The 23,555-nt window shown below is 43.4% G+C and overlaps 1 protein-coding gene across 1 annotated transcript in view; it reads right to left on the reverse strand.

The window, feature by feature from the left end:
- The window catches only part of ANTXR1 (ANTXR cell adhesion molecule 1), a 238,563-nt gene that overhangs the window by 437 nt on the left and 214,571 nt on the right, over window positions 1-23,555 (reverse strand). Inside the window, exon 17 of the mRNA XM_024738187.1 lies at window positions 5-100. Within this exon, the coding sequence (XP_024593955.1) occupies window positions 5-100 (96 nt within the window). The remainder of the gene's footprint in view (window positions 1-4; window positions 101-23,555) is intronic.

A 23,555-nucleotide genomic window follows, 5' to 3' on the forward strand; every position in this document is an offset into this window, starting at 1 on the left:
AGATGGGGGCAGGAGGCTGTGAGGTGCTGTGGTAGGCATTGTTGAGGGGGTACTTGGCAGGAGGATTGTTCTTGACTCGGGTGAAGTTGATACAGCGTCCCTGGAAGAGAATCAGAGAGAAGGAAACATGAGCTGATGCTTGCTGGGGCCTTACAACAGGGCAGGTGGCAGTGTGCAGGAGCGGGGGGAGGGGGCTGCCTGCAAAACACGTGGCAAGCAGACGCCATGTTTATGTCCGTGCACTCAGTGGAGCATTACGCCAGAACTCGACAACAAATAAGCTCCTTGTTCCCTTCTTCTGGGCTTACTGTGTTGCAAACTTATTTGTTCCATTTCATTTTTCGCCGAGCCTCTCTCTCTCAAGGAGGTGGAAGAGAAGGGGACTGACCCTAACTGGACACACAGGGTCAAGGTAAGGACAGAGGTCATTGAATTTCATCTCCTCAACAGCCTTGCCAGGCAGGTATTATTATCAGTTGTTCCATTTCATAGATGAGGACACTGAGGCTCAGAAAGGTTAAATCACAACTAGGAAGAGGTGGGGTTGTTGTCACCAGTAGATACAGCCTCCCGCTCCAAGCCCCTGCCTTCCCCAGAGCTCTGACATGGACAGTTTATCCTGCTTTTGTTTTCCCTGGGGAATCCCTCGTCTTCCAGCTGCTGTTGCACCTGCCCAGGTGCCCTTAGGTTCTTAAGAAATACAACCCGGGGACCTTTTGTTGCAAAGCAGGCATCAACCCTGAATCCAGCTTTTTCCCCACCCTTCCCAGGTAGATAATGTGACTAGATAATGCAGAGTAGACACCTGGAACCCCTACAGAAGCCTCTTCAAAGTCCAGAATACGAAGCCAGCCCTAGGTAGCCCTCTCTCCCCTGGGGCGCCTCCTCTTTGCTCTCCAGAATCACAGGCCCACCAGCCCTGCCCCCCAACAGATACCTCCAGTCTCAACAGGCACTTGGGAGCCTTTCACCCAACACTGGGCTCTGCAAGGGACGGGAGCACAGGGGCTCTCCCTGTCACGATGTTCTCCTTCTGGTGTGTGGACCCCCCTCACCTTTCCCATTCGACCCTCCCCTTCTTGCCTGGGCAGGGTACCGGCCAGCCTTGTGGGGTCCTGGCCTTTTTCTAAACTTCCCACGCCTATCGGGGCATCTTCTCCTCTCTACTGTGTGTCCTGGATGCTGACAGAATCGGGGCCACCCCCTCTGAGGCTGCCCTGTCCCTTTCTCCTCTCCTGTTCATTTTAACCTGATACAAGCATTATACCGGGGCCGAGGAGGGAGTACGGCATTTTCCCTGGCTTCATTCTTCAGGATGGATGCCCATCCTGTGGTGGCCAAACTGGATGGGATGTGTCCAGAGGGGCCACAGTTTCCCTTTCCAGGCCTATTGAGGAAGGGCCTGAGGGGGACGAAGAGAGTGAGGCTGTGGACTTGAAGGACCAGTTACCTGAAGGACAAGAGGGAAATACAAGTGTGTGATTTGAGACTTGGCTTGGGGAGTGTCACGGCAGGGGCACGGCGAAGGTTTGTGGGAGCTGGCGGGGCCCCGAGCAAAGCTTTCTTCACACGTGTACACCCCATCCATCCTTCCAGTCCCGAGTCAAGTCCCTTTTCCTCCACACGTCTTTCCCTGAAGGGTCCTGCTTCCACTCATCCCTCGCTTCCCTCCCTGAGTTTTCTAGCTACAGTCTACGCCACACACCGAAGCCTGCATACTATAATTGCTTTATCTGTAAATGCCTTGGCTCCCTGACTAGGTGAGGAAACTTCTGGAAGGCAGTGGCCTTGTTATGTGCTCCACTGTTGGTTTAGGAATTACAATGCTGTATTTAGATGTCAGCACCCCATTTTCTCTGAGCTTGCATTTCATGAGATTAAACCATGACCTAACTTTATTAGGTTTCGATTGGGGTCCACTAACTGCAGAAATCAGCTACCATCTTCTCACTGCATTGCCCAGAAATCCCAGATCATGGTCAGATTTTCACGGGTTAAGTCAATTTTGTGACCCAGTACTGTGAACTCCCGTTTGTCCAAGCAGCCCTCTTTTATAGCTTTATAAATCTAAGCCTCTGTTACACCTTATTTATGATCCTGGATAAAGCTCTTTCTTCCAAGATGTGAATGTCCTAACGATTACCATCTGTGATAAGTTCCTGTAACGGACAACTCAGAGTTGGGATTTACTGTACTACATGTTCTGCCCTTCATTCCTAGATATGCCCAGTCAGACCAAGAGGCCCATTTCCTTTAAAGATGAAGGAAAATTCCGATCCTGGGGAAGGAGCTGCTGGTACCTGGAGTCAAGTCCCCACGTGGCTTCAGATTTCCTTTAGGGCTGGTCATCCCACTGCTCTCTCCCTCCCTTTAGGGATCAGTGATGGTGAGCTGGGCCAAGAGAGCAGGTGAATTATCTCAGAGGCCCGTTTAATTATTTCACACAAATATTTTTTTTTTTTTTTTTTTTTTTGTGGTAGCGGGGCCTCTCCCCTTTTACAGAGGCGCAGGCTCAGCGGCCATGGCTCACGGGCCCAGCCGCTCTGCGGCACGCGGGATCCTCCCGGACCGGGGCACGAACCCGTGCCCCCTGCATCGGCAGGCGGACTCCCAACCACTGCACCACCAGGGAAGCCCAACTCTAGTGTTTTTACTGGAGACAAAATCAGGAGCTGCCAGGCTTCTTCTGTTCATAACCCAGATTAGGATTCCTAAATGTCTTCAGAAAGATTTGAAAGGATCCATGGAACAAAAGACGATCTCTCACATCTGTCAGCTAAAGATGGAGTAAAAGCGGGCAGGGGTTGGGTGGGGGGCGATGGGAGTGAGATGGAGAAAGATCTTCCTCGGTCAGCCCCTCCCCTGCTGCCATCACAGCCTCTTGGCCACAGCAGCTGAAGAACAGGGGTGGGGGTGGGAGAGAGGCAGAGAGCGCCCCTTCCTATAGTCAGTAACACCCCAGGGGTGCCCCACGGGCACCTGCTGCAGAGCACAGGCTGTGGTTCATTACAGATCCAGCACATTCGAGCCCAGCATAGCAGCCCAGAGCCAGAGGGGCGGGGGCAAGCTCACAGCCTCTGCCACGTCCCCCTGAGTCACATCCCACTGAGAGATGTAGGCCGGGGATAATACACCACCTGCCACTCCCGGTCAAGATGATTAACTTAACCAGTTTTCTTGAAGGGCTCGGAACAGTGCCTGGCACATTGTGTTTGGTAAGTGAAGTTGAGTCTGGGTGGGGAAATGTGCTCAGACTCCTGGTTCAGTGCCTCCTAGGAGAGCTGCAGGCTAGAACCTCTACCCTTCTCACCTGGCTTCTAGAATAAAACTGGTATACAGGGAAAAAACTGTAGCATTGGACACATGACCAGAGCAGCTCCCAGAGCCGGCTCTCTTCCACACCTTCTTCTGTCCTCCCGTTGCTGCGTCACTCCTGTAACTTATTCTTACAGGACACACAGTTGACTAGTGATGCATTTACACAATACTTACCGTCCTGAAAAGAAGATGCAGACACTGCATGAACAGATCCCTGGGGTCAGTTACAGCAAGACGCAGTTAGGACTTCAGGGAGGGGTGTGGCTACAAATTAAGTTCTTAAAACCGGGAGCCAAAGGAGCCAACACAAACACTGTTAACACTTAGACCATGTAGCTGGCTTTAAGATCAGTTTACAGGACATCATTTTTTGCTTGCGAGAGGATAATTGAAAGGCCAGATGTTCTCAGTGTCACACATGCCAGCAAATCGGCACCAGTGTCTGGTTAAAAGTTTGCTAGGACAATTGGAGCACTCACTTCCTATGCTGGTCTTTGTAACCCATTGAATTCTTCGCAGTATTGTTTTCGGGTTGCTTGATTCAGATCCGATATTTGGCTTTGACCTCAGTTTACCTCACTGCTCATTTACAAAGTATATATGCCAATTATTTTCACACATTAGCAACAAGATGTCCTGATTAAATTGTAAGAAGAAAATGCAACAATATCTCTCGCTAAGTGGATGCTTAGCAGGTTGCTAGGTGATGCTCTTCCTGGGCTGAAAAATGCCATTTTGATTCGGTTGAATCTAATGGTGTTGGGAGGATTATTAGAAATGTCCAGGCACATCATCCACTTTATTATCAAAACCCCATGAGCTAAGTATTATTATTTTCATTGTACAGAAAGGAGATTGAGGGCTCAGACCTATTTAAATAACGTGCCCAAGACCACACAGCTGGGAAACTGTAGAAACGGGATTAAAACCTAGCTCTTTGCTTGCTTCAGACTCTCCTCCCCCCTTTTTACTGTATTATCCTGAACCAGTAATGCCGTGAGGCACTTGTAGACGGTAAGACGCAATGTGGCACTTGGCCACAGTCCATCAGCTCTTAACATAGATCTGATCAAGAGATCAGATCGAGAGATCGAGAGATCTTCCCAGAATGTAAGTCTGGTCAGTTCACTCCCCAGGTTAACATCTTTCAATGGCTCCCCAATGATCCTTAAAATAAAATCCAAATGCCTCCGTCCGAGAGCATATGCTATCTGTGATCTGGCCTTGCTTACATTTTTCAGTTAAATTCTTGCTCTTTGTTGTGGATGTCCACCCTAGCCCATCCTAAGCTCTCCACAAATATCTGTTTAATGAAGACTATACTCGCCACTTGGTAGTCTTCTCAATATAAACCTTGTTCCCCAATGGCTGGGGGATTATTTCTGAGGCACCATCTGGGTCTTCTCCTTCTGAGATCTTCATAGCAGCAGTAGGTTCGAGTTTAAGTTGGCACTCAAAGAATGCTGCTCACACCTAGGGTCTCTGAGGTGGAGCAAGCCTTCGTAGGAAGCTCAGATTTCCCCTGCAGGTTTAGGTTCTCAGAGGATCAAAGGTTCATGAACTCACTGTGTGTTTACATCTCCTCAGTCATCCCCTGACGGTCTCTTTGGGCCATTCTCTAGACTCTCAGGGTAGGGGTGGCGAGAATCCTGTGTGCTTCCCTTGATTTCCACACTTGAAGTGTTGACATGTTACCTTTAAAAATTTGGGTTACTTTTTATTGATTTATCAAAGGAAGTTGTTCTTCAACAAAGCTCTTTATCTAAACTGGAGGGGACACACTTTGAAACGATCATGGTGTAGTCAGGATGAAAGATCTGATTGAGCACGTTCTGGCTTCTTCCCAGCTTTGAACTGCAGACACTGATGATCCAAGGAGAACAGGAAACTGGGGGTGTGGGACTGTGGTCTGTCTGCCCTGCGGGTCTGGGCAGGGAGGCAGACTTCTACCTCCAGTTCTGCCTCTAGTGTGTGAAACCCTAAGTCTCTTTCTCTCTGTGGGTCTCAGCTTCTTCATCTTCATCTGAAATAAAATTGTTGTGCTAGCTAGACCAAGGACCCTTCAGCCTCAATATTTTAAAATTCTATAAGAATTCAAATTGCTTTGGAACCCTTTAACTTGGATACTTTAATCTGAATTCTTTGGGGGCAGCCAGTTTGCACATCTTTTTTTTTATTTTTTAAATAAATTTATTTATTTTTGGCTGTGTTGGGTCTTTGTTGCTGCGCGTGGACTTTCTCTAGTTGCAGTGAGCAGGGGCTACTCTTCGTTGTGGTGCATGGGCTTCTTATTGTGGTGGCTTCTCTTGTTGTGGAGCACGGGCTCTGGGCGTGCGGGCTTCAGTAGTTGTGGTTCGCATGCTCGGTAGTTGTGGCGCACGGGCTTAGTTGCTCCATGGCATGTGGGATCTTCCTGGACCAGGGCTCGAACCCGGGTCCCCTGCATTGGCAGGCGGATTCTTAACCACTGCACCACCAGGGAAGCCCTGCACATCATTTTATATACTACTTAGTTTGGTTAACTCTTTGTATTGCATATTTTCCAGCTGGCCATCAGATTTGCAAAACATTAATAAGTTGAAAATTCAAAATTGGATTCTCCATGTTCTGCTCTTTTGTTACCATGGTAAGTATTCAAGCTTGCCTGTGAGTTCTGAATTTGGGTTTGTGGGATGATAGGGGAAATGTGAGAAGAGCTGAGGGCTGATTGCGTGCAAAAGACTCGCCAGTGGTGAGCTCATGTGTTCTGAGTGTTATAAAACATCTGTTTGGGTATCAGGCACACTCAGTGGAGAGGGAGCTGGCCTTCAGAGGTGGTTAAAAATATGCCATGGCTTCCACAGATTAGACCAAATAGTTTCTTATGAACAGAGGTCACTTAAGGAAATTGGATTTCACAGGAAGAATATGAAAATAATCAGATGGAAAAAGAACAGGCCTGCCAAGTTTCTTCCGACAAATACCTTTACTCTCTGGCCTAGTTCTCCCCTTGATTGTCTTGTTTGGAGGTATTTCTCATGTTAAGTGGATTCGGTTTCCAAAGTTCGTTTTATGTCAGTTGTTTAGAATTAGGAGCATAATTTCTAACTTACATCACTCTTGTAAATGGGGGTTGGTTCCCAAGCTAGACCACAAAACTCATTGACGTGGTGAAGCAACTGACGTCATTCTGCTGAAGTAGGTGCTCTGGTGATAAATGAGACACATGAACCATGAACGGATGGGGGGCTGGATAGGATGACTCCATCATGCTGCTGCTTCTGTCTGATTCTTCTCTTCATTTGTTAAGTCACTTGTGCATTCATCCTTTTGACAAATGGTTTTTGAGCGCCAACTATGTCCTGGACACCTTATAAGGTGCCCCAGACAGCGCTGAGCAACCAAACACACTCCCGGCCCTGATGAAGAATACAGTCCAGAGGTGGAGTTGGACAGCAGTCAAACGTCCCACAGATAAATGGATCTCAGCAACCGTATTTGTGTTGTGTGACACTGGCCTTGGCTGTAGTTGACTGGACCAGGGGGTGGACGCCTAGTCTGAGGTAGACCGGTCAGATTCTCTCTTCTGGGAGTTTGGAATTATGACTGAGTTTGCAGGTAGTTAGTTAGGGTTGATCCCTTGAATAGAGGGGATGTAAGGGGAAACTGGGGGGTGGCCATCTTCTGCCACAATCAGGGGGAAGCAGAGTTCTGATTCTCTCTCTTAAAGAGCTTTCCTCTCCACTCATTCTTCTACACCCTCGCTGTTGCTCATCCTCTGTACCTTCTAAGTATACCAGTCTTCCTGCTTTCAGCCTTTCTCTTTTCCAGTGATATTTTGGTTTCCATATAAAATGTATATATGTACACACACACATAAATAAAATGTGTGCACATAGATATACACGTTTGCATGCACATGGATACATAGAAGTATATGTAAGATGTATATATGCCTGTATATATAAAAATTTACATATATATATGCATAGACATAGACACACATTCACTGTTGTCTTCCTGCTTAAATTCTTCAATGTCTCCCCTCCCCACCTTCTACAGGAAAATATCCAGGTTCCTCAGCACAAATCGGCCCTGCTCCCTTGGTATTTCTTTCTGCCATTCCATGCTGCTTTCCTTTATTGAACCACACACTTCAGCTTTGGTCCATCACTTGAAATGAAGACACCATACTCTGGCGACTCGTTTAACAGCATCCATTCATAGGCCCAAGTCTAGGACAGGGACAAAGTGGCACAGAGACAGCTGTCTTGCCTTCTTCCTCTTTCCCAAAGCCAGAACTGAGGGCAAAGAGAAGGGGTGTGTTGTGAGTGGTGATGCCAGAATCCTTCTCGGCTCCCTTTTCGCTACCACACACTTGCCCTGTCTATAAATCTCATATAATAGCCTGCCTTGTATGTGCTCTTCATGGAAAAGGATCCAAGGTCAATTCCTTTAGTTATTTGATTCATTTTGCTGACACACACGCTGGCCTGCTCTCCATAATAACTTCTTTGGATGCCAAATTTGAGGGTAAGATGAAAGCATGAAGGAAATATTTGGTAACAAGAGGAAACTAGAGAAATGAAAGGGTAGAAATAAAAATGGCACATCTTTAGTGGGACACTTGTAAACACAGGGTTTGTTAAGAACTACTGTTGAGATAAGACTTATTTAAGAACAAAATTCCCCCTTTTTAATCTGATTACAAAGTTCTACATTTTCTTTGTGGAAAATTTGGAAAATGCACAAAGGAAGGAGGGAGAAGAGGAGGAGGGAAGAATTTCAGTGATTACACTCAGAGAGTTAACGTTTTGTGCTCGTTCTTTCAGATCACATCCCTGCCCACCTCCACCCCCCAATACACACACAGAGTGGCCCATACATGTACAAAAATGGGTTCATCCTGTATCAGAGTTTTTTCATAAAATGCTGTGACCATTTCTCCCCTGGCATTTTGTATTTTTTTAAAAAATAGATTTTATGCTTTCCAGCAGTTTATTTATTTGTTTGGCTGCATCAGGTCTTAGTTGTGGCCTGTGGGATCTTTCATTGCGGCGAGCAGGCTCTTCGTTGCGGCGCACGGGCTTCTCTCTAGTAGTGGCGCACAGGCTCCAGAGCGTGCGGGCTCAGTAGTTGCAGCACGCGGGCTTAGTTGCCCCGTGGCATGTGGGATCTTAGTTCCCCCACCAGGGATCGAACCTATATCCCCTGCACTGGGAGGGGGATTCTTAATCCCTGGACCACCAGGGAAGTCCCTCCCTTACCATTTTCAATATTATTTTCAATGGTTGCATGATCTTCTGTGACATGGAAATACCAAATGCAGTTATTAAATTCCTTATTGGGCATTGAGTCTGTTTAATTTCTAACTATCCTCACATTTCTAAAATAACTTCTGAAAAGTTCTAGAATCAATTGTTAATCTTTGATTTAGGATCTTTGCACCCAATTTCATATGTGAGATGGGCCACTTTTCTTTTGTTGCTCTTTTTGTCATCAAGGTAATGCTAACTTTCACAAAAGGAATTGGGAAGATTTTCATCTTTTGCACATGTTCTGTATTTGTGAAATAGCTTAAGAGTTATTAGTTCAGATTGACACGTATACATTATTGATACTATGTATAAAATAGACAACTGATGGGAACATGCTGTATAGCACAGGGAACTCTACCTAATGCACCGTGGTAACGTAAATGGCAGGGAAGCCCAAAAGGGAGGGGATATCTGTATGTCTATGGCTGATTCATTTTTGTTGTGCAGTGGAGGCTAACACAACATTGTAAAGCAACCATATTCCAATAAAAGTTAATAAAAGAAAGGAGTCATTAGTTCACTAAAAGCATGAGAAAATTCTCTCAAAATCTTTCTGGACATGCTGGTTTTCTATAGTGCAGCTCTTCGATGCCTTTAAAAGTTTTTGTCACGGGTATTGACCTCTTCAGGCTTTGTACTTGAGTCCATTTCCGTAATTTATCCTTTCTTAGAAAATCATTCATTTCATAAGATTTTTTAATCCTTTGCATAGCCCTGCACTTTGTACACAGGAAATTCTTTCAATTGAACATGTATCTTTATTTGTGATGATAAATACCCCTTTTGTCATTATCAATAATATACATATTTACATGTCCTGACTTTTTTTGACTTTCAAAGATTTGTCAATGATATTGGTACTTCCAAAGAAATATTTTTTTTAAAGACTTATTTCTCAGCTCTACTCTTTTTGCTTGGTTTTCATTAATTTGTTCTTACGTTCATGGATTCCTTAGTTCTGTTTTTGTAGATTTGTTACATATTCTTTTCTAAGTTTTAACTGAATGCTCAGCTCATTGTTTTCATTTTAATAATGAAAAAAATTAAGGCTGTGATTTTTTTCCAATTCCCATAAATTTTTATTGTGGTGAGGTGGTGGGAAAACGTGGCCTGTAAAAATTATACTTTTTTCTCCTTTTTCTGGTTTTCTTTGTTGCCTAAGTTATAGTAATTTTTTACAAATTTAAAAAATAATGTGAATTTTCTATTTGATGGGTGCACTGTTAAATAAATATCCAAAAATCTATTTTTATTAGATTAGTTAAAGCCTCTGTATCTTTTATTTATTTTCCATCAGCTTGATCTGTTGAAGTCTAGGAGTGGTGTGGGTTTATTAATTCCTCTATACCCCAATTTTAAACAATTGTATTTGCTCAAATTTTACTTTGCTGCTTTAGTCATTGGGCCACCCAAGAGCAGCAGGGGAGGGGGCCTCTCTCAGAGCAGTCTGGGCAGAGAGAATGTCTTCTGTTCCAAAGAATTCTCTCTCCCTGTTTGGTGGTAGCTTGTCTGCAGGAATGGCTGCCATCAATTCCTTCCCTCCTGTGAGTATGGGCCCCTCCCCCTGGTGAGGAAGAGTCTATTTCTCCACTCCCTTGAATCTGGCTTGTGATAGTTTTGAATAATGAAATATGATGGAAGTGATGTTGTACTAGCTTTGAGACTGACGTTAAAAGGCCTGGAAATTTCTGTTTCCTGTTTTTGGTGCCCTGAGACCCGGTGTAAGAGTTCCAGGCTACTCTACTGTAAAGGGAGACCATGTGGAGAGCACTGAGGACAGACGGGTGAGTGAAGAAGCCCTCTTGGCCGTCTAGCCCAATATACCCCCGATGACTCCAGTCCTAGCCACCATCTGACTGCATGAGAGACCAGACCCCAAGTGAGAATTATACAGGCGAGTCAGGTCAACCCACAGAACTGTGAGAGGAATAGCAAAGTATTGTTTTAAACCACTATGATGTATTTACTTACTTATCTTATTATGCAAGCTTCAGGAATACAGCATTATAGTTCAACATCTGTTTACGCTACAGAGTGATCACCACCACAAGTCTAGTTACCAGCCATCAGTATACAGTTGATCCCCTTCACCCGTTTGGTCCACCACCAACCTCTTTCCCCTCTGGTAACCACTAATCTGTTCTCTGTATCTATGAGTTTTTTGTTTTTTAGATTCCATACGTGAGTGATAACATACAGTAGTTGTCTTTCTCTGTCTGACTTATTAGCTAAGCATAATACCCTCAAGGTCCACCCACATTGTTGCAAACGTCAGGATTTCATTCTTTTTTTATGGCTGAGTAGATACACACACACCACATCTTCTTTATCCATCTATCCATTGATAGACACTTAGGCTTTTTCCATACCTTGGCTATGGGAAAAAATGCTGCAATGAACATAAGCGTGCGTATGTCTTTCTGAATTAGTGTCCAGAAGTGGAATAGCTGGGTCATGTGGTAGTTCTAGTGTTAATTTTTTGAGGAATCTCCATACTGTTTTCCATAGTGGCAGCACCAGTCGACATTCCCACCAACAGTGCATGAGGGTTCCCTTTTCTCTACACCCTCTCCAACATTTGTTATTTCTTGTCTTTTTCACCATGGCCGTTCTAACAGGTGTGAGGTGATATCTCATTGTGGTTTTGATTTGCATTTCTCCGATAACTAGTGATGTGCCTGTTGGCCATCTGTATGTCTTCTTTGGAAAAATGTCTATTCAGATCCTATGCCCATTTTTAAAATCGGGTTGTTTGTTTTTTTTGGTTGTTGTTGAGTTGTATGAGTCTTTATATATTTTGGATATTAACCCCTTACTGGATATATGATTTGCAAATATATTCTCCCATTCAGTAGGTTGCCTTTTCGTTTTGATGATGGTTTCCTTCATGGTACAGAAGCTTTTTAGTTTGACGTAGTCTTATTTGTTTTTGCTTTTGTTTTCCTTGCCTTTGGAATCAGATCCACAAAAACATTGCTAACACTGATGTCAGTGAGGTTACTGTTTATGTTTTCTTCCAGGAATTTTATAATTTTAGGTCTTATGTTCAAGTCTTTAATCCATTTCGAGTTAATTTTTGTGTATAATGTAAGGTAGTGGTCTAGTTTCGTTCTTTTGCACGTGGCTGTCCAGTTTTCCCAACACCATTTGTTGAAGAGACTGTCCATCCTTCACTGCATGTTTTTTGCTCCTTTGTCATAGATTAATTGTCCATATATGTGTGGGTTTATTTTGGGGCTCTCAATTCTGTTCCATTGATCTATGTGTCTGTTTTTGTGCCAATACAATCTGTTTTGATTATGATAGCTTTGTAGTATAGCTTGAAATCAGAGAATATGATGCTTCCAGCTTTATTCCTCTTTTTTAAGATTATTTTGGCTATTTGGGGTCTTTCGTGGTTCCATACAAATTTTAGAATTATTTGTTGTAGTTCTGTGAAATATTCCATTGTAAACCACTATGTTTAGAGTGGTTCGTTACAGAACAATACTGAAATAACTCATCGCTTTGCCTAGTAGGGCCATTCCTGGTTTGTGGAGCTGAGCACAGGAGTTGTTGTGGGTTTCTCTTTTTTTGGGCTCTGAACTTGGTACTCTTCAAAGGTTGGTAAGGATCCTGATCTGTGCTCTACTCACTGCCTATTGCCTGATTGGCTAGGACTTCATATGGCTAGAATCCAAGGGTCCCCAGGAGAAAGATAAACTCACTGAATGAGAGAAAGATATAACCCCAAAGGAAACCGTCACAAATTTCCCTTTTTGTTCTCTTGATATTACTCTGCATTATTTATTATGAAATGTAGGCTGTTACGGTGATGAGAAAAAGCTGAATTGGGAGAAGCCTGGGAATGATGTTGCAATATTGAAGGGATTTTTGCCTGTTTACACACTTGTGCGAGCTTACTTATATGAGCTGGGCCTGAGACATCCTATCACCTACTCCCATGCTGCCAGTGGGTAGCTCAAGGTTGACGGTTCTCCCCTGTTTCTGCGGTGAAGTGGAACACATATGCTCCAATTATCATTCCAACCTGAACGTCTTTAAAAAATATTTTAATAAGTACCCTGACAGAGAGGAAACACAGTAAGATAAAGTAGTCTTGCCACCCAAATGCGGATGAATAAACTCTGTCCCAAGGTTCCGTGAAAGGTTGCTAAGTGCCCATGTCTCACCTATGTCCAAAGTTACAATGAATTACTTGCCATGCAAATGAATGAATTAGTAAGTACAAGTAGAGAAGGACTCTCTAATGGCTCCTGAGGAAGGTCAATATACCATTGCAGTCAACAAAGACAAAAGCATACATGGTGACATAAGGAACTGTATTTATGTCTCATCATTATATAAAACCTTGGCATATTATGTCTGCACCTGTCTAGTTCTAACTGACAAATCTTAAAAAAAAAAAAAAAAAGAATAGGATTGGAGAAAGGAGATTTGGGAAAAGTGATCAGGTGGCCAAAGGGACTCAAAATTCAGAGTGTTCAGGGTAGTAAGATGAAGGTATATGCAGAGATTCCATGGGTCATACACTTCAGAGATGGAATTAATTGAAAACATTTGTTGATTCAAGAGGAAGCAAATGGTGCTGAATGGTCTGACCTGGTGTAACATGCCCTAAATATTGTTTCTTAGATTTGCGTTTCTAAAAACCAGCCATTGGTATTGACCATCCTCTCATCATTGGTGGCATCCAGTTCAATGTACTGTCCATGGGTCCTGCTAAGCAGTGCAACAATTATTTCTCCTAAAAGCCTGGATGACATTTTGGATGGTTCTCACTAATAATGTTGCTTTCATGCGCTTTTCTAAGATTTAGCAAAACAGTGTGGCATGGTCATGCTCAGTGAGTGAAAGTGTGACCCAGGATGAACTAATTTTACTCACAGCCTTCCTTCTCTCCCTTTCTGTCTCTTCCAGTTAACAATCTTGAGTATATTTTCCCTGTCCTTGTCCATAATCCCAGTTAAATGACTCTGAGTACTTAGAACTATCATTAATATAATCTTTCTATTTATTATTTTATTTATGTTGAGGTATTTGCCTTAAAAAATTTGGTGCCAGAAGATAAACTGAGGTTGCTTAGTCAAGAGTATTATTTAGCTTGGATGTGAAATGTAAAATTATGAAATGACTTATTCATCTGGTGCATAGCTCCGGCCTCATCCTGCTCCATAGATAGAAGCTCACGGATGAAGGTTTGTTTTCTTCTTTTGCACAATGTGAGGAATCCCATCTTTAGGACGCATTCTTTTCCCATGCCTGTAGCTATCAAAGTGCTTTCCCCAAGTGGAGAGAATATTAATTAAAAAATAAAGACTATTTTGCTTTTGTGATTGCTATATTGTGGCCAGTGAGACATAGGTATGTGTCTTTTAGGTTCTCAGCATCTCACACATGCACCATTTTTCTATCCCATGACCCTGTCATAATGGCTAAGCTCCTTATTTGAGGGACCAGTTGCTTGTTTTGAGGTGAAAAGTTTCATACTAATTGCATCTACTATTCACCAAGCCAGGCTTAGTACTAACTGTTTTATATACATCATCTCATTTTGTGCACCTAATTGCACTGTTGGTTAATATTAGTACCATGATTCAAAAATGTATAAGTGGGCTCAGAAAGGCTAAGTAATTTGTCCAGGGTCTCTGCAAGTTAATGATGGAGCACAGCTATAACTCCAGCTGTGTTGAATGCTGAAGTCTTTCTTTTCAGCAACATGTGCTTTTAGATGGGAATGAATCTAGGGCAGAAGGATTCAAAAAGCATGGCTACTTAAAGAATTGGCCACCAGTAATATTACACATTTGAGAATCTGCTTTGGGTCCTGATACCTCCCCGCTCCCACCATTCTCTTCCAGCTCTCTATGTCTCTGTTTTTAACTTCCTCAGAATTTCGGTGCCCTCTAGATGCTCTTCCTAGAGAAGGGTTCCATATATCCCCACTCTTCCTTCTAATCAAAACTTGCTTGTCCTGAGTGCCTTTGCCTTTCAGTCCTCTATGCTTTGTATGTGACAAGTCTCTAGTGTGATCCATGCGCTGGGTCCACTATGAAGGTTTATTCCTTAATAGGCACTTTCTTTCCATGTCCACAAGTATACACTGTAAATAGAAATGGTTAATTGTCTCCCATATCCATTTTCACTTTCTTCCTCCAGCAGGTGAACCCTGGCATTTCACTGGGCACAGGACAATATAGTAAAGATTACGTTTCCCAGCCTCCCTTGCATAAGTTGGTTCAAGAGGTGGTAAGTGATGCTGACCTAGTGTGGTGCAGGAATTCGCAGGTGGGTGTGGCTTTCTTTGTGTCCAGGTGTGGCCAAGTAACCTATACTCTGAACAGTTGGATGTGAGAAATGATGTGTACAAATTCTAGGTTGTGCCTTAAAAGGGAGGGGCGTACCTTCCCCTTTTCTTTTTTTGGACTGTGCAGATGAAAGCCACACTCTTGGGACAGTGGAGACACAAGACAGAAGAAGCCTGGTCCCCTGACAGCATGAAGCCACCATATTGACTTTAGACAGTTTATTCTCAGAAGGTTACATGTGAGAAAAAAAGAGTTCTATCCTGTATTGTTTTGGGATTTGCTAGATCAGCTGAACCTTTAACCTTAGTTAAATGTAACTCCTATAGGAAAACTCCTGAGACAGAGTTTTACTCTAAAGGGGTGGCCCCAATACTGGGCATTTGAGGTGCCGTGGCAGGCCATCGTGGTGGCCTGCTGGAGCACGCTGGGCTTTGGAACGACTCTTAAATTTTGACCATGCAGTTGGCTACCCGCTCCAAATTTGCACAAGCCGGTCCTTGCCCAGCTGACTCCGAGGGGCCTCTGACATCCTCCTGGACTCATCTGCTTTTCAGGTGAGGGCTGCTAGGATCCTGCCAGAGTGCCCTGAAAGGTCATGGCTGATGTTTGCGATCGGCCAGACATAGTAATGAAAAATTTATAGCACTCAAAATCTGGGATTCATTTAGGAGTAAAAAGCATTAATTTAAGTTATCCAACCTCAAAATTGGTTTCAGGCCTCCACTGGGCGCAAATACTCTTCCTAATTACAAGACCGCGTAGAGTTAGATCTGAAATGGGATCATGATCCAGTATCAAAATACCTCATCTCCATGGTGCACCAAACACCTCACTAATTCTGGCTCATTAATTAAATATTTGTGATAATTCTTCCCAGGCTTGTCTGAGCTTACGTTCTGTAGGATCTGGGAAGAAATGTTTGTTAGGCTTATATTTAGTGAGAGTATAACATGAATCATAAAGAGGAAAAAAAATTATATCTTAAATCTTTTGGAAAGAGGCAGGATATAAAATAGAGAAGAGCTTTTGCAGATTTCAGCACCTTAATTGTAAATAAAGGATGTTGCTAATGACCAGTGCATTTTATTTGTTCAGTGGAAGTGGCCTCAGTAGAGACCTCCACTTGGAGAGACCGGCAGTGGCACTGCCTGCTTCATTTCTGTCCATTTATACGGTCCCTCCCAGTTGCACAAGCCCTTACCAGGACAGCAAAAGGTCACCCAGGTGCCTGCATGGACCTCTGACTCTGGAATCCTCCTTGGCCAGGTTATGTTGCTGCAACTGGCTTTCTGCATTTCTTACTTCTTGTATGCTCTTCTGGCCCCAGGCTCCCCCATTCCTATGGGTTGATGAGACCTTTGAAACTAGCTTGGCCTTTGTCTCCCTTGGCTGCATGACCTGCTCTCCATGTCCTTCCCAAGTGATCAGCCTTTCACCAGGGCCCACTCAACAGGGGGCAGAGAATGCTTGGGAGCGGGTGATTACATGTACCTGCCAGCAATGAGAAGGCCACTGAGACACTGACAAGTCGGGCTTTTTGTCAGTTTTCCTTGTGCTCCCTCTTCCCCTCCTTAATTTAAATCCGACTCAGTAAGGCTAAACTGTATAAGGAACTCTATTTGCTGGTTTGGCAAGGGCAGCTTGGGAATGTTAGCTGCTATGTGGAAAAAGTCCTCGTCCTGCTCACCTGATTCAGAAGGACTGAGAGCTGAGGGCCAGGAGGCTGCCTGGACCATAGGAAACAGAACAACTCAAGGAGAGCCTTCACCTCCTGGCTCAGTAGGAGGTATGGATGTAAAGGCCTCCAAGGCACCAGCTTTATACACAACACCAAGTTCTTTACCTCCAAGAGGTTCTTTACCTTTTGTGGGGAAGGCAAGTTTTCCAAGGGACTCTGGTCCACCCAGGACATGAGCAAAAGGCAAAGATGCTCTTCCCCCAGGTAGTCTAGTTCATCATCTCCTGCCTCCTAACTAGTCTCTCTGAGACCTCGCTTGCTCCTCTTTCCAATCCACCTCACTGCTGAGATCCAACATACCAATGTGCTAAAAAATAGAGTTACCATATGATCCTGTAATCCCACTCCTGGGCACATATCCAGAGAAAGTATAATTCGAAAAGATAACATGCACCCCAATGTTCACAGCAGCACTATTTACAACAGCTAAGACATGGCAGCAACCTAAATGTCCATTGACAGATGAACGAATAAAGACAATGTGGTATATATATACAATGGAATATTACTCAGCCATAAAAAGAATGAAATAATGCCATTTGCAGCAACATGGATGGACCTAGAGATTATCACACTAAGTGAAGTAAGTCAGACAGAGAAAGAAAAATATCATATGATATTGCTTACATGTGGAATCAAAGAAAAGAGAGATACAAATGAACTTATTTACAAAACAGAAATAGACCCACAGACATCGGGAAGAAATTTGTGGTTACCAAAGGGGAAAGGTGAGGGGGATAAATTAGGAGTTTGGGATTAACATATACACACTCCTATATATAAAACAGATAAATAACAAGGTTCTACTGTATAGCACAGGGAACTATACTCAGTATTTTGTAATAACCTATAAGGGAAAAGAATCTGAAAAAGAATGCATACGTACACACACACACGCACAAACATATACATAACGGAATCACTGTGCTGTACCCCTGAAACTAACACAACATTGTAAATCAACTGTACTTCAATAACAAAAAGTACTGATGTGGCCGACAAGGCCCTGAATGATCAGTCTCACCTCCTGCTCCCCTTTCTTCCCACCTGCCGGTCCTGCAGTTTCCTTTCAACTCCATGGTCATCACTACTTCATGGCCATCTCTACTTCATGGCCTTTGCACGTGTTCTGCCTGGAACACGCTTCCGCCAAACCTTGCTTGGCTAAATTCTGTTCACACCTCATGTTCTGCTTAGTCCCTTTTTCAGAGAGGTTTTCCTGCCCACCTCCAGTCTCAATTATGCCCACCTGGTAATCTCTTTCATGTCCTGCCCTTTTCCTCTTTCACCTTTGCCATTGTGTATTTGTCCCTCTCTTTGTTACAATACTGAAAGCTCTGTGCTGACCACTGTTTCCTTCATCACCCAGGGCCTGGCCCACAGAAGGGCCGCCAGAGTACCTGTAAAATAAAGGCACGAAGAAGCAGACCCTGCTTCCTAGGAACATGGTGAAACATTTGTCATGTACCACGCTAAGCCCTATGAACGTTACAGTCCTATTCGTATCCTGTGAACAAGGTTAAAAGTCCACCTAATGGGCACAGGGTGGTCACTGTTATAATAGCCATGGTTCATCCAAGCCTACTTATGTTATCCTAAAACCTCACCACAACCTTGTAAAGTAGGTATTACTATTCCCATTTCAAAGATAAAGAGATGGATGCTCTTGAAGGCTAAGGTCCTTCTCCAGGGCCACACACACAGTAAATGGCAGTAGTACCTCACAGAGACCCCTCTTAAAATGGATGCAGGAGAATCCAGGAGAGAAATTCCCTAGGTATTGGCACCCAGTAACTCAGCATACTTATCTACCCTTTTTGAGGCCAGGGAAAAGAGCACTCGGGATTGTTAAATTTGGAGAAAGGGACACGGGAAGGTTAAATTTTGATGGGAATCAGGGAGGCAAAAGGATAAAAGTGTACAGAGCACGAAACAGAAGGGATGTGAGGGGCACTGACCTTGGCTGGGAGAATCACAGAAAAAAGAGGAAAGGTGGCACCATAGATATGTCCATGCATCTTTTAACCTAGGGCTTCCTTCCCTAAATTTGTGCAAATTGCCCAGGAGAGACTGGTTTAATCTCCAAGGAGCTTTCCGTTCATACGTTAGTCACACGGTCTAGTGTAGATTTGTCACAAAGTTTTGAATACTTTAGGAATACTTTCACAAATGCGAGTGGAGTTGAACTCCTCTGTCCCCTGTGTCATTTTAAGAGGAAAATGATTTTTTTTTAAAGCTGTCAGATTTATGTGCTGTGGGAAGGAAGAGGAGGATCTGAACCAAGAGATGCATGGGTCCATATCCAGAGAAAACTAATTCGAAAAGATACATGCACCTCAGTGTTATAGCAGCACTATTTACGATACCCAAGACATGGAAGCAACCTCAATGTCCATCGACAGGTGAATGGATAAAAAAGTATACATGTATACATGTGGTACATGTATACAATGGGATACTACTCAGCCATAAAAAAGAATGAAATAATGCCATTTGCAGCAACGTGGATGGACCTCAAGATTATCATACTAAGTGAAGTAAGTCAGAAAGAGAAAGACAAATACCATACGATAGCACTTATATGTGGAATGTAAAATGTAACACAAATGAACTTATCTACCAAACAGAAACAGACTCACAGACATAGAGAACAGACTTGTGGTTGCTGGGAGGGATGGATTGGGAGTTTGGGATTAGCAGATGCAAACTATTATATGTAGACTGGATAAACAACAAGGTTCTACTGTATAGCACAGGGAACTATTGATATATTCGATACCCTGTAATAAACCATAATGGAAAAGAATATGAAAAAGAACGTATTATATGTATAAGTGAATCACTTTGCTGTACAGTAGAAATTAACACAACATTGTAAATCAACTATACTTCAATAAACTAAACTAAAAAAAAAAAAAGAGAGATGCATGGGTCTGAGGAGTATTAGGCAGGATGGTGCCAGGACGTCTCATAATCCTTTATGTTCCTGTGAATAACGTAAGCCTGCGCTCAGGGTGGGGCACTGAGACACTGCAGAGGGAATGGAACGCAAGCCCATTTTCGGAAACTTTGAAGTAGGGCATTTACTGGCCTAGGTAGGGATTTGGGGGCAAGGGAGAGGAACACGGAGGAAAAAAGGTGGTTGAGTGAAAAGTGAAGAGCAGCAAAAGGATAGAGTTCTCATGAACAGAACGGTTCTATGAGGAGCTGTAGCCTAAATCAGAGGCCGATTGCTATCTAGATCACCTTAAGTCCATTTTCAAAGCGCGTCGACACAATCTGTAGTCAATAAAAAACAACAGTGATTTCAACCTACTGCTGTCAGGGAGGTCGTCAATCATGTAGACATGACTTCTTTGAGCTTTGGATATAATTACCATACATGACCTGACCAAAAGGGCAATATCTTCTATAGGAATGAAAGGAAGATTCTAAAAGTTCATACTCCTTGAAAAAGGAGATCCTATTTGTTTTTTAGACTTGCTCAGGCCAGAGATAACCTGGAATCTGTATTGATACAGGTCATCTTTCAAAGGCTATTGACACAGTAGATGGTTTTTTATTACCTTAGAAACTACTCCAGAGGCAGGGGCCCTGGCCATATTGTTAGACAGCATTCAGCCTCACTGTTGGCAGGACCAGGTGGAGATGAGAACATAGTTTATGCACCAGAGTTGAAAACTCAAAGGGCAAGGGTGGAGGTGTGGTTTCCGTTTACCTTCAGTAACCCAACACTCAACTGAAATTTGGAATATATTTGGTATACATCTACCTTTGAGATTAAACAAATAATCTGTAATACTGTAATTTTTAGCCATTTTCTCCTTTAGGTAATTCATATCTGTTTCCCTAGTCTTGCCTGATTTTCAGACACTGTTTTTATTTATTTATTTTTGGCTGTGTTGAGTCTTCATTGCTGTGCACGGGCTTTCTCTAGTTGCGGTGAGCAGGGGCTACTCTTTCTTGCGGTGCGCGAGCTTCTTATTGCAGTGGCTTCTCTTGCTGCAGAGTATGGGCTCTAGGTGCGTGGGTTTCAGTAGTTGTGGCTCACGGGCTCAGTAGTTGTGGCATGCAGGCTCAGTAGCTGTGGCTCGCGGGCCCTAGAGCGCAGGCTCAGTAGTTGTGGCGCATGGGCTTGGTTGCTCCGCGGCATGTGGGATCTTTCCGGACCAGGGCTCGAACCCATGTCCCCTGCATTGGCAGGCAGATTCTTAACCACTGTGCCACCAGGGAAGCCCCTCAGATACTCTTTTAATATTCTGCTTGATCACTCTGATTTAATGAATCCAACACACAATGAAAATAATAAAAATTATTTCATTTTAGGCAAAGGCCTCCTAAAAAATGAAAACATTTTTGGTCACTTTGGTCATGATGCCACGGTGGTGATGATGTTGATTCTTGAAGTGTTGGCCCTTGTTTGAACTAAGTTTCACTGATGACCTCCCAGTTTGGATCAGCTTTATTGGAGCTGAAGGAGAGAGGACTGAGTTACTCTGCTTAAGTAGAGGACTATCCTTCCAATGAGAGCACTCCTTCATTGTTCCGTTGTAAGAAGGAACTAAGAACGAAGTAAGAAAATTCAGAACCCTCATCTCTCCAGGTTGGTAAATTAGTAGGACGGAAAACTTACCAAACCAAAAAGAGAAACCGGTAGGAAGGGAAGGGAAACTGTAGGGGATTTAGAAAGGGAGATGCTAGCTGAACAGTCACAGCCAGTATTTGGGTGAGATTGACAGAGGAGGTTGCTTCTAATGTTATCTACAAGGAGGAGCTGGCTGAGCAAGGTATGGCCCTTCCTCTGATCTGTCAGTGTCCAAGCTGTTGGTCAGTGAGTCATTCTTGTCTATATAACTTTCCTCCCTATCCATGTACCCCTGAAGTGATCTCAAGCTGTGGATCATTGTCGCACCAGCACAGGCCTCAGGGGGCCTTCTGCATAGAGGTGACCTGATGCCAGGTCAGAGTTGCTCTGGGCTGGAAGAGAATCATTTCCTTGCTTCTCTGAGAACCACAGGGACCCCCTAAGTATGGAACATGGGGAGAGGGAAGGGCCTCTTTCTGAAGGCAAATCACAAATGTATGCCTTCTTTAGATAAATGAAAAGATGCCATTTCTCCTTATATCTGAAAGTACAAAAAGGAGCAGTTCTAGAAAGTGATTATAAAACTGTAATTAATGCAAAATAAAACTTCAGAGAAGGTTCTGGGCCTTGCGAAAGTGGTTTATGGATCACAAATGTCAGAGTCCCACCACCTCAGAACACATCCGTTTTTGTGAATGAGAAGAATCCTTTAAAAAGTTTATCTTCTTGATATGCCAGGGCTGGGACAATGGTGCTGTTCTGCTCTAGTTTAAGGCATCACAAGAATGCTTCCTCCATCTTGGAAACTAGTCAAGTGCCTTCAACACCATTTCACTCCTTGCCTCCTTTCTCACCATCCAGTGATTCTGGGGTCATTCCCCACCCCCTTTCTGGCCTGCTTTTGTTCTGACCGATAGAGAGTAGCCTACTAAATAGTCTCTGGGGGAAAAGACAGTCTTCTGGTGTCTTTTTTTTTTTTTATTACTAGATTTCATTACTACTGTTATAGAGAATAACTGATATATTTATAATTTTGCAGTGGGGACAGGTAGGGATAATGACAGTTCTGTCACTGAAATTAACACTAGGAAAACATCACTGTCTACTCAAGAATACTGAGAGAATATCTGACACTGGCTTTTTAAGCTCTCAACGTTTTTCACTTTTAAGGATTCAAATCTTGGGCAGCCTGCCAGAAAACATTACCTCATCATACTCTGTCACTGGGTAAAGAAAAAATTCTGAACTAAATGAAGATTCAATTTCACACCAAAGCTCTGAGTCCAAAAACCTTGGACAAAAAGAATGACAAGAAGACCAGAAAAGGATTTTGAATGATGTGACCTTGCAAATGAATGAGTGTCTTGGGAGACCCGGGCCACGGAAGTGAAGGTGGTGCCGGATGCAACGTAAGCAGAGGTGGCCACGGCAGAGAACCATTGTGTTCTGGTGTGACCAGCCACTCCCACCTCCTCGCTTGGCCTTTGACGCAATGGGCTGGAACGTTCTTCTACCCACCAGGAATTCTAGCTCAGACATCACAGACCCAGTTCTGGGACATAAAGTTGTATAGATACTTTTTGAAAGGCGTCTTTAAGTTGATTTCAATGGACATGACTATTTTGGGGAACAGTGGCCACCGAGTTCTGGTCCTCTGTAATTGGAGGGTCTCTATAACTCCTGGTCAACAGGCAGCTGTTATAAATGTATAGTGTCATTTAAAAGCCCCACACTACATAAAAAAAAAAAAACACTGAAAAAAAAAAACCTGCCTTCCCATATGTTTCCACTTAGCATATAGTTGAATATTGCTTAAGTCTTTTCTGTGGCACTCCATCCATCTTCTCTGTTCTGTACATGATGTTTTATTTAATGCACCTTCATTCTATCATGATGGTTCATATGAGCTGTATTCTCAGGACATACCACATAAAATCACCCTTTGTATCTGAGGTAATGATGATCTCTTTAAGAGGCTCGAAACAAATGTGATACAGGGGAGAGGAATCCTTGGAGTGTCGGGATCTCCAGGGGTCAAATGCTCGATCCTTTAGTTTCATCGTTAGCTAGGATCAGCCCCCAACAATTTCTGCTCAGGGAGAAGATGATAGACCCTGCCTTTATAATCCACCAGAGGACAGTCAACTACTTGTTACGGAAATCCATTCTAAGAAGCACATTCGACTGAAGCTAAGACACAGAAGACATGTTTTGAAAAGTTGTTTTAAAGAAATAAAGAGCAATACATACACCTGCTTTCAGAGCAATTGTTATAATTTATAATTCTTTTTTTTTTTTTTTTTTTTTTG

The sequence above is a fragment of the Neophocaena asiaeorientalis genome, unplaced genomic scaffold, assembly GCF_003031525.2.
Source record: "Neophocaena asiaeorientalis asiaeorientalis breed wild unplaced genomic scaffold, Neophocaena_asiaeorientalis_V1.1 scaffold756, whole genome shotgun sequence".
Taxonomy (NCBI): Eukaryota; Metazoa; Chordata; class Mammalia; order Artiodactyla; family Phocoenidae; genus Neophocaena; species Neophocaena asiaeorientalis.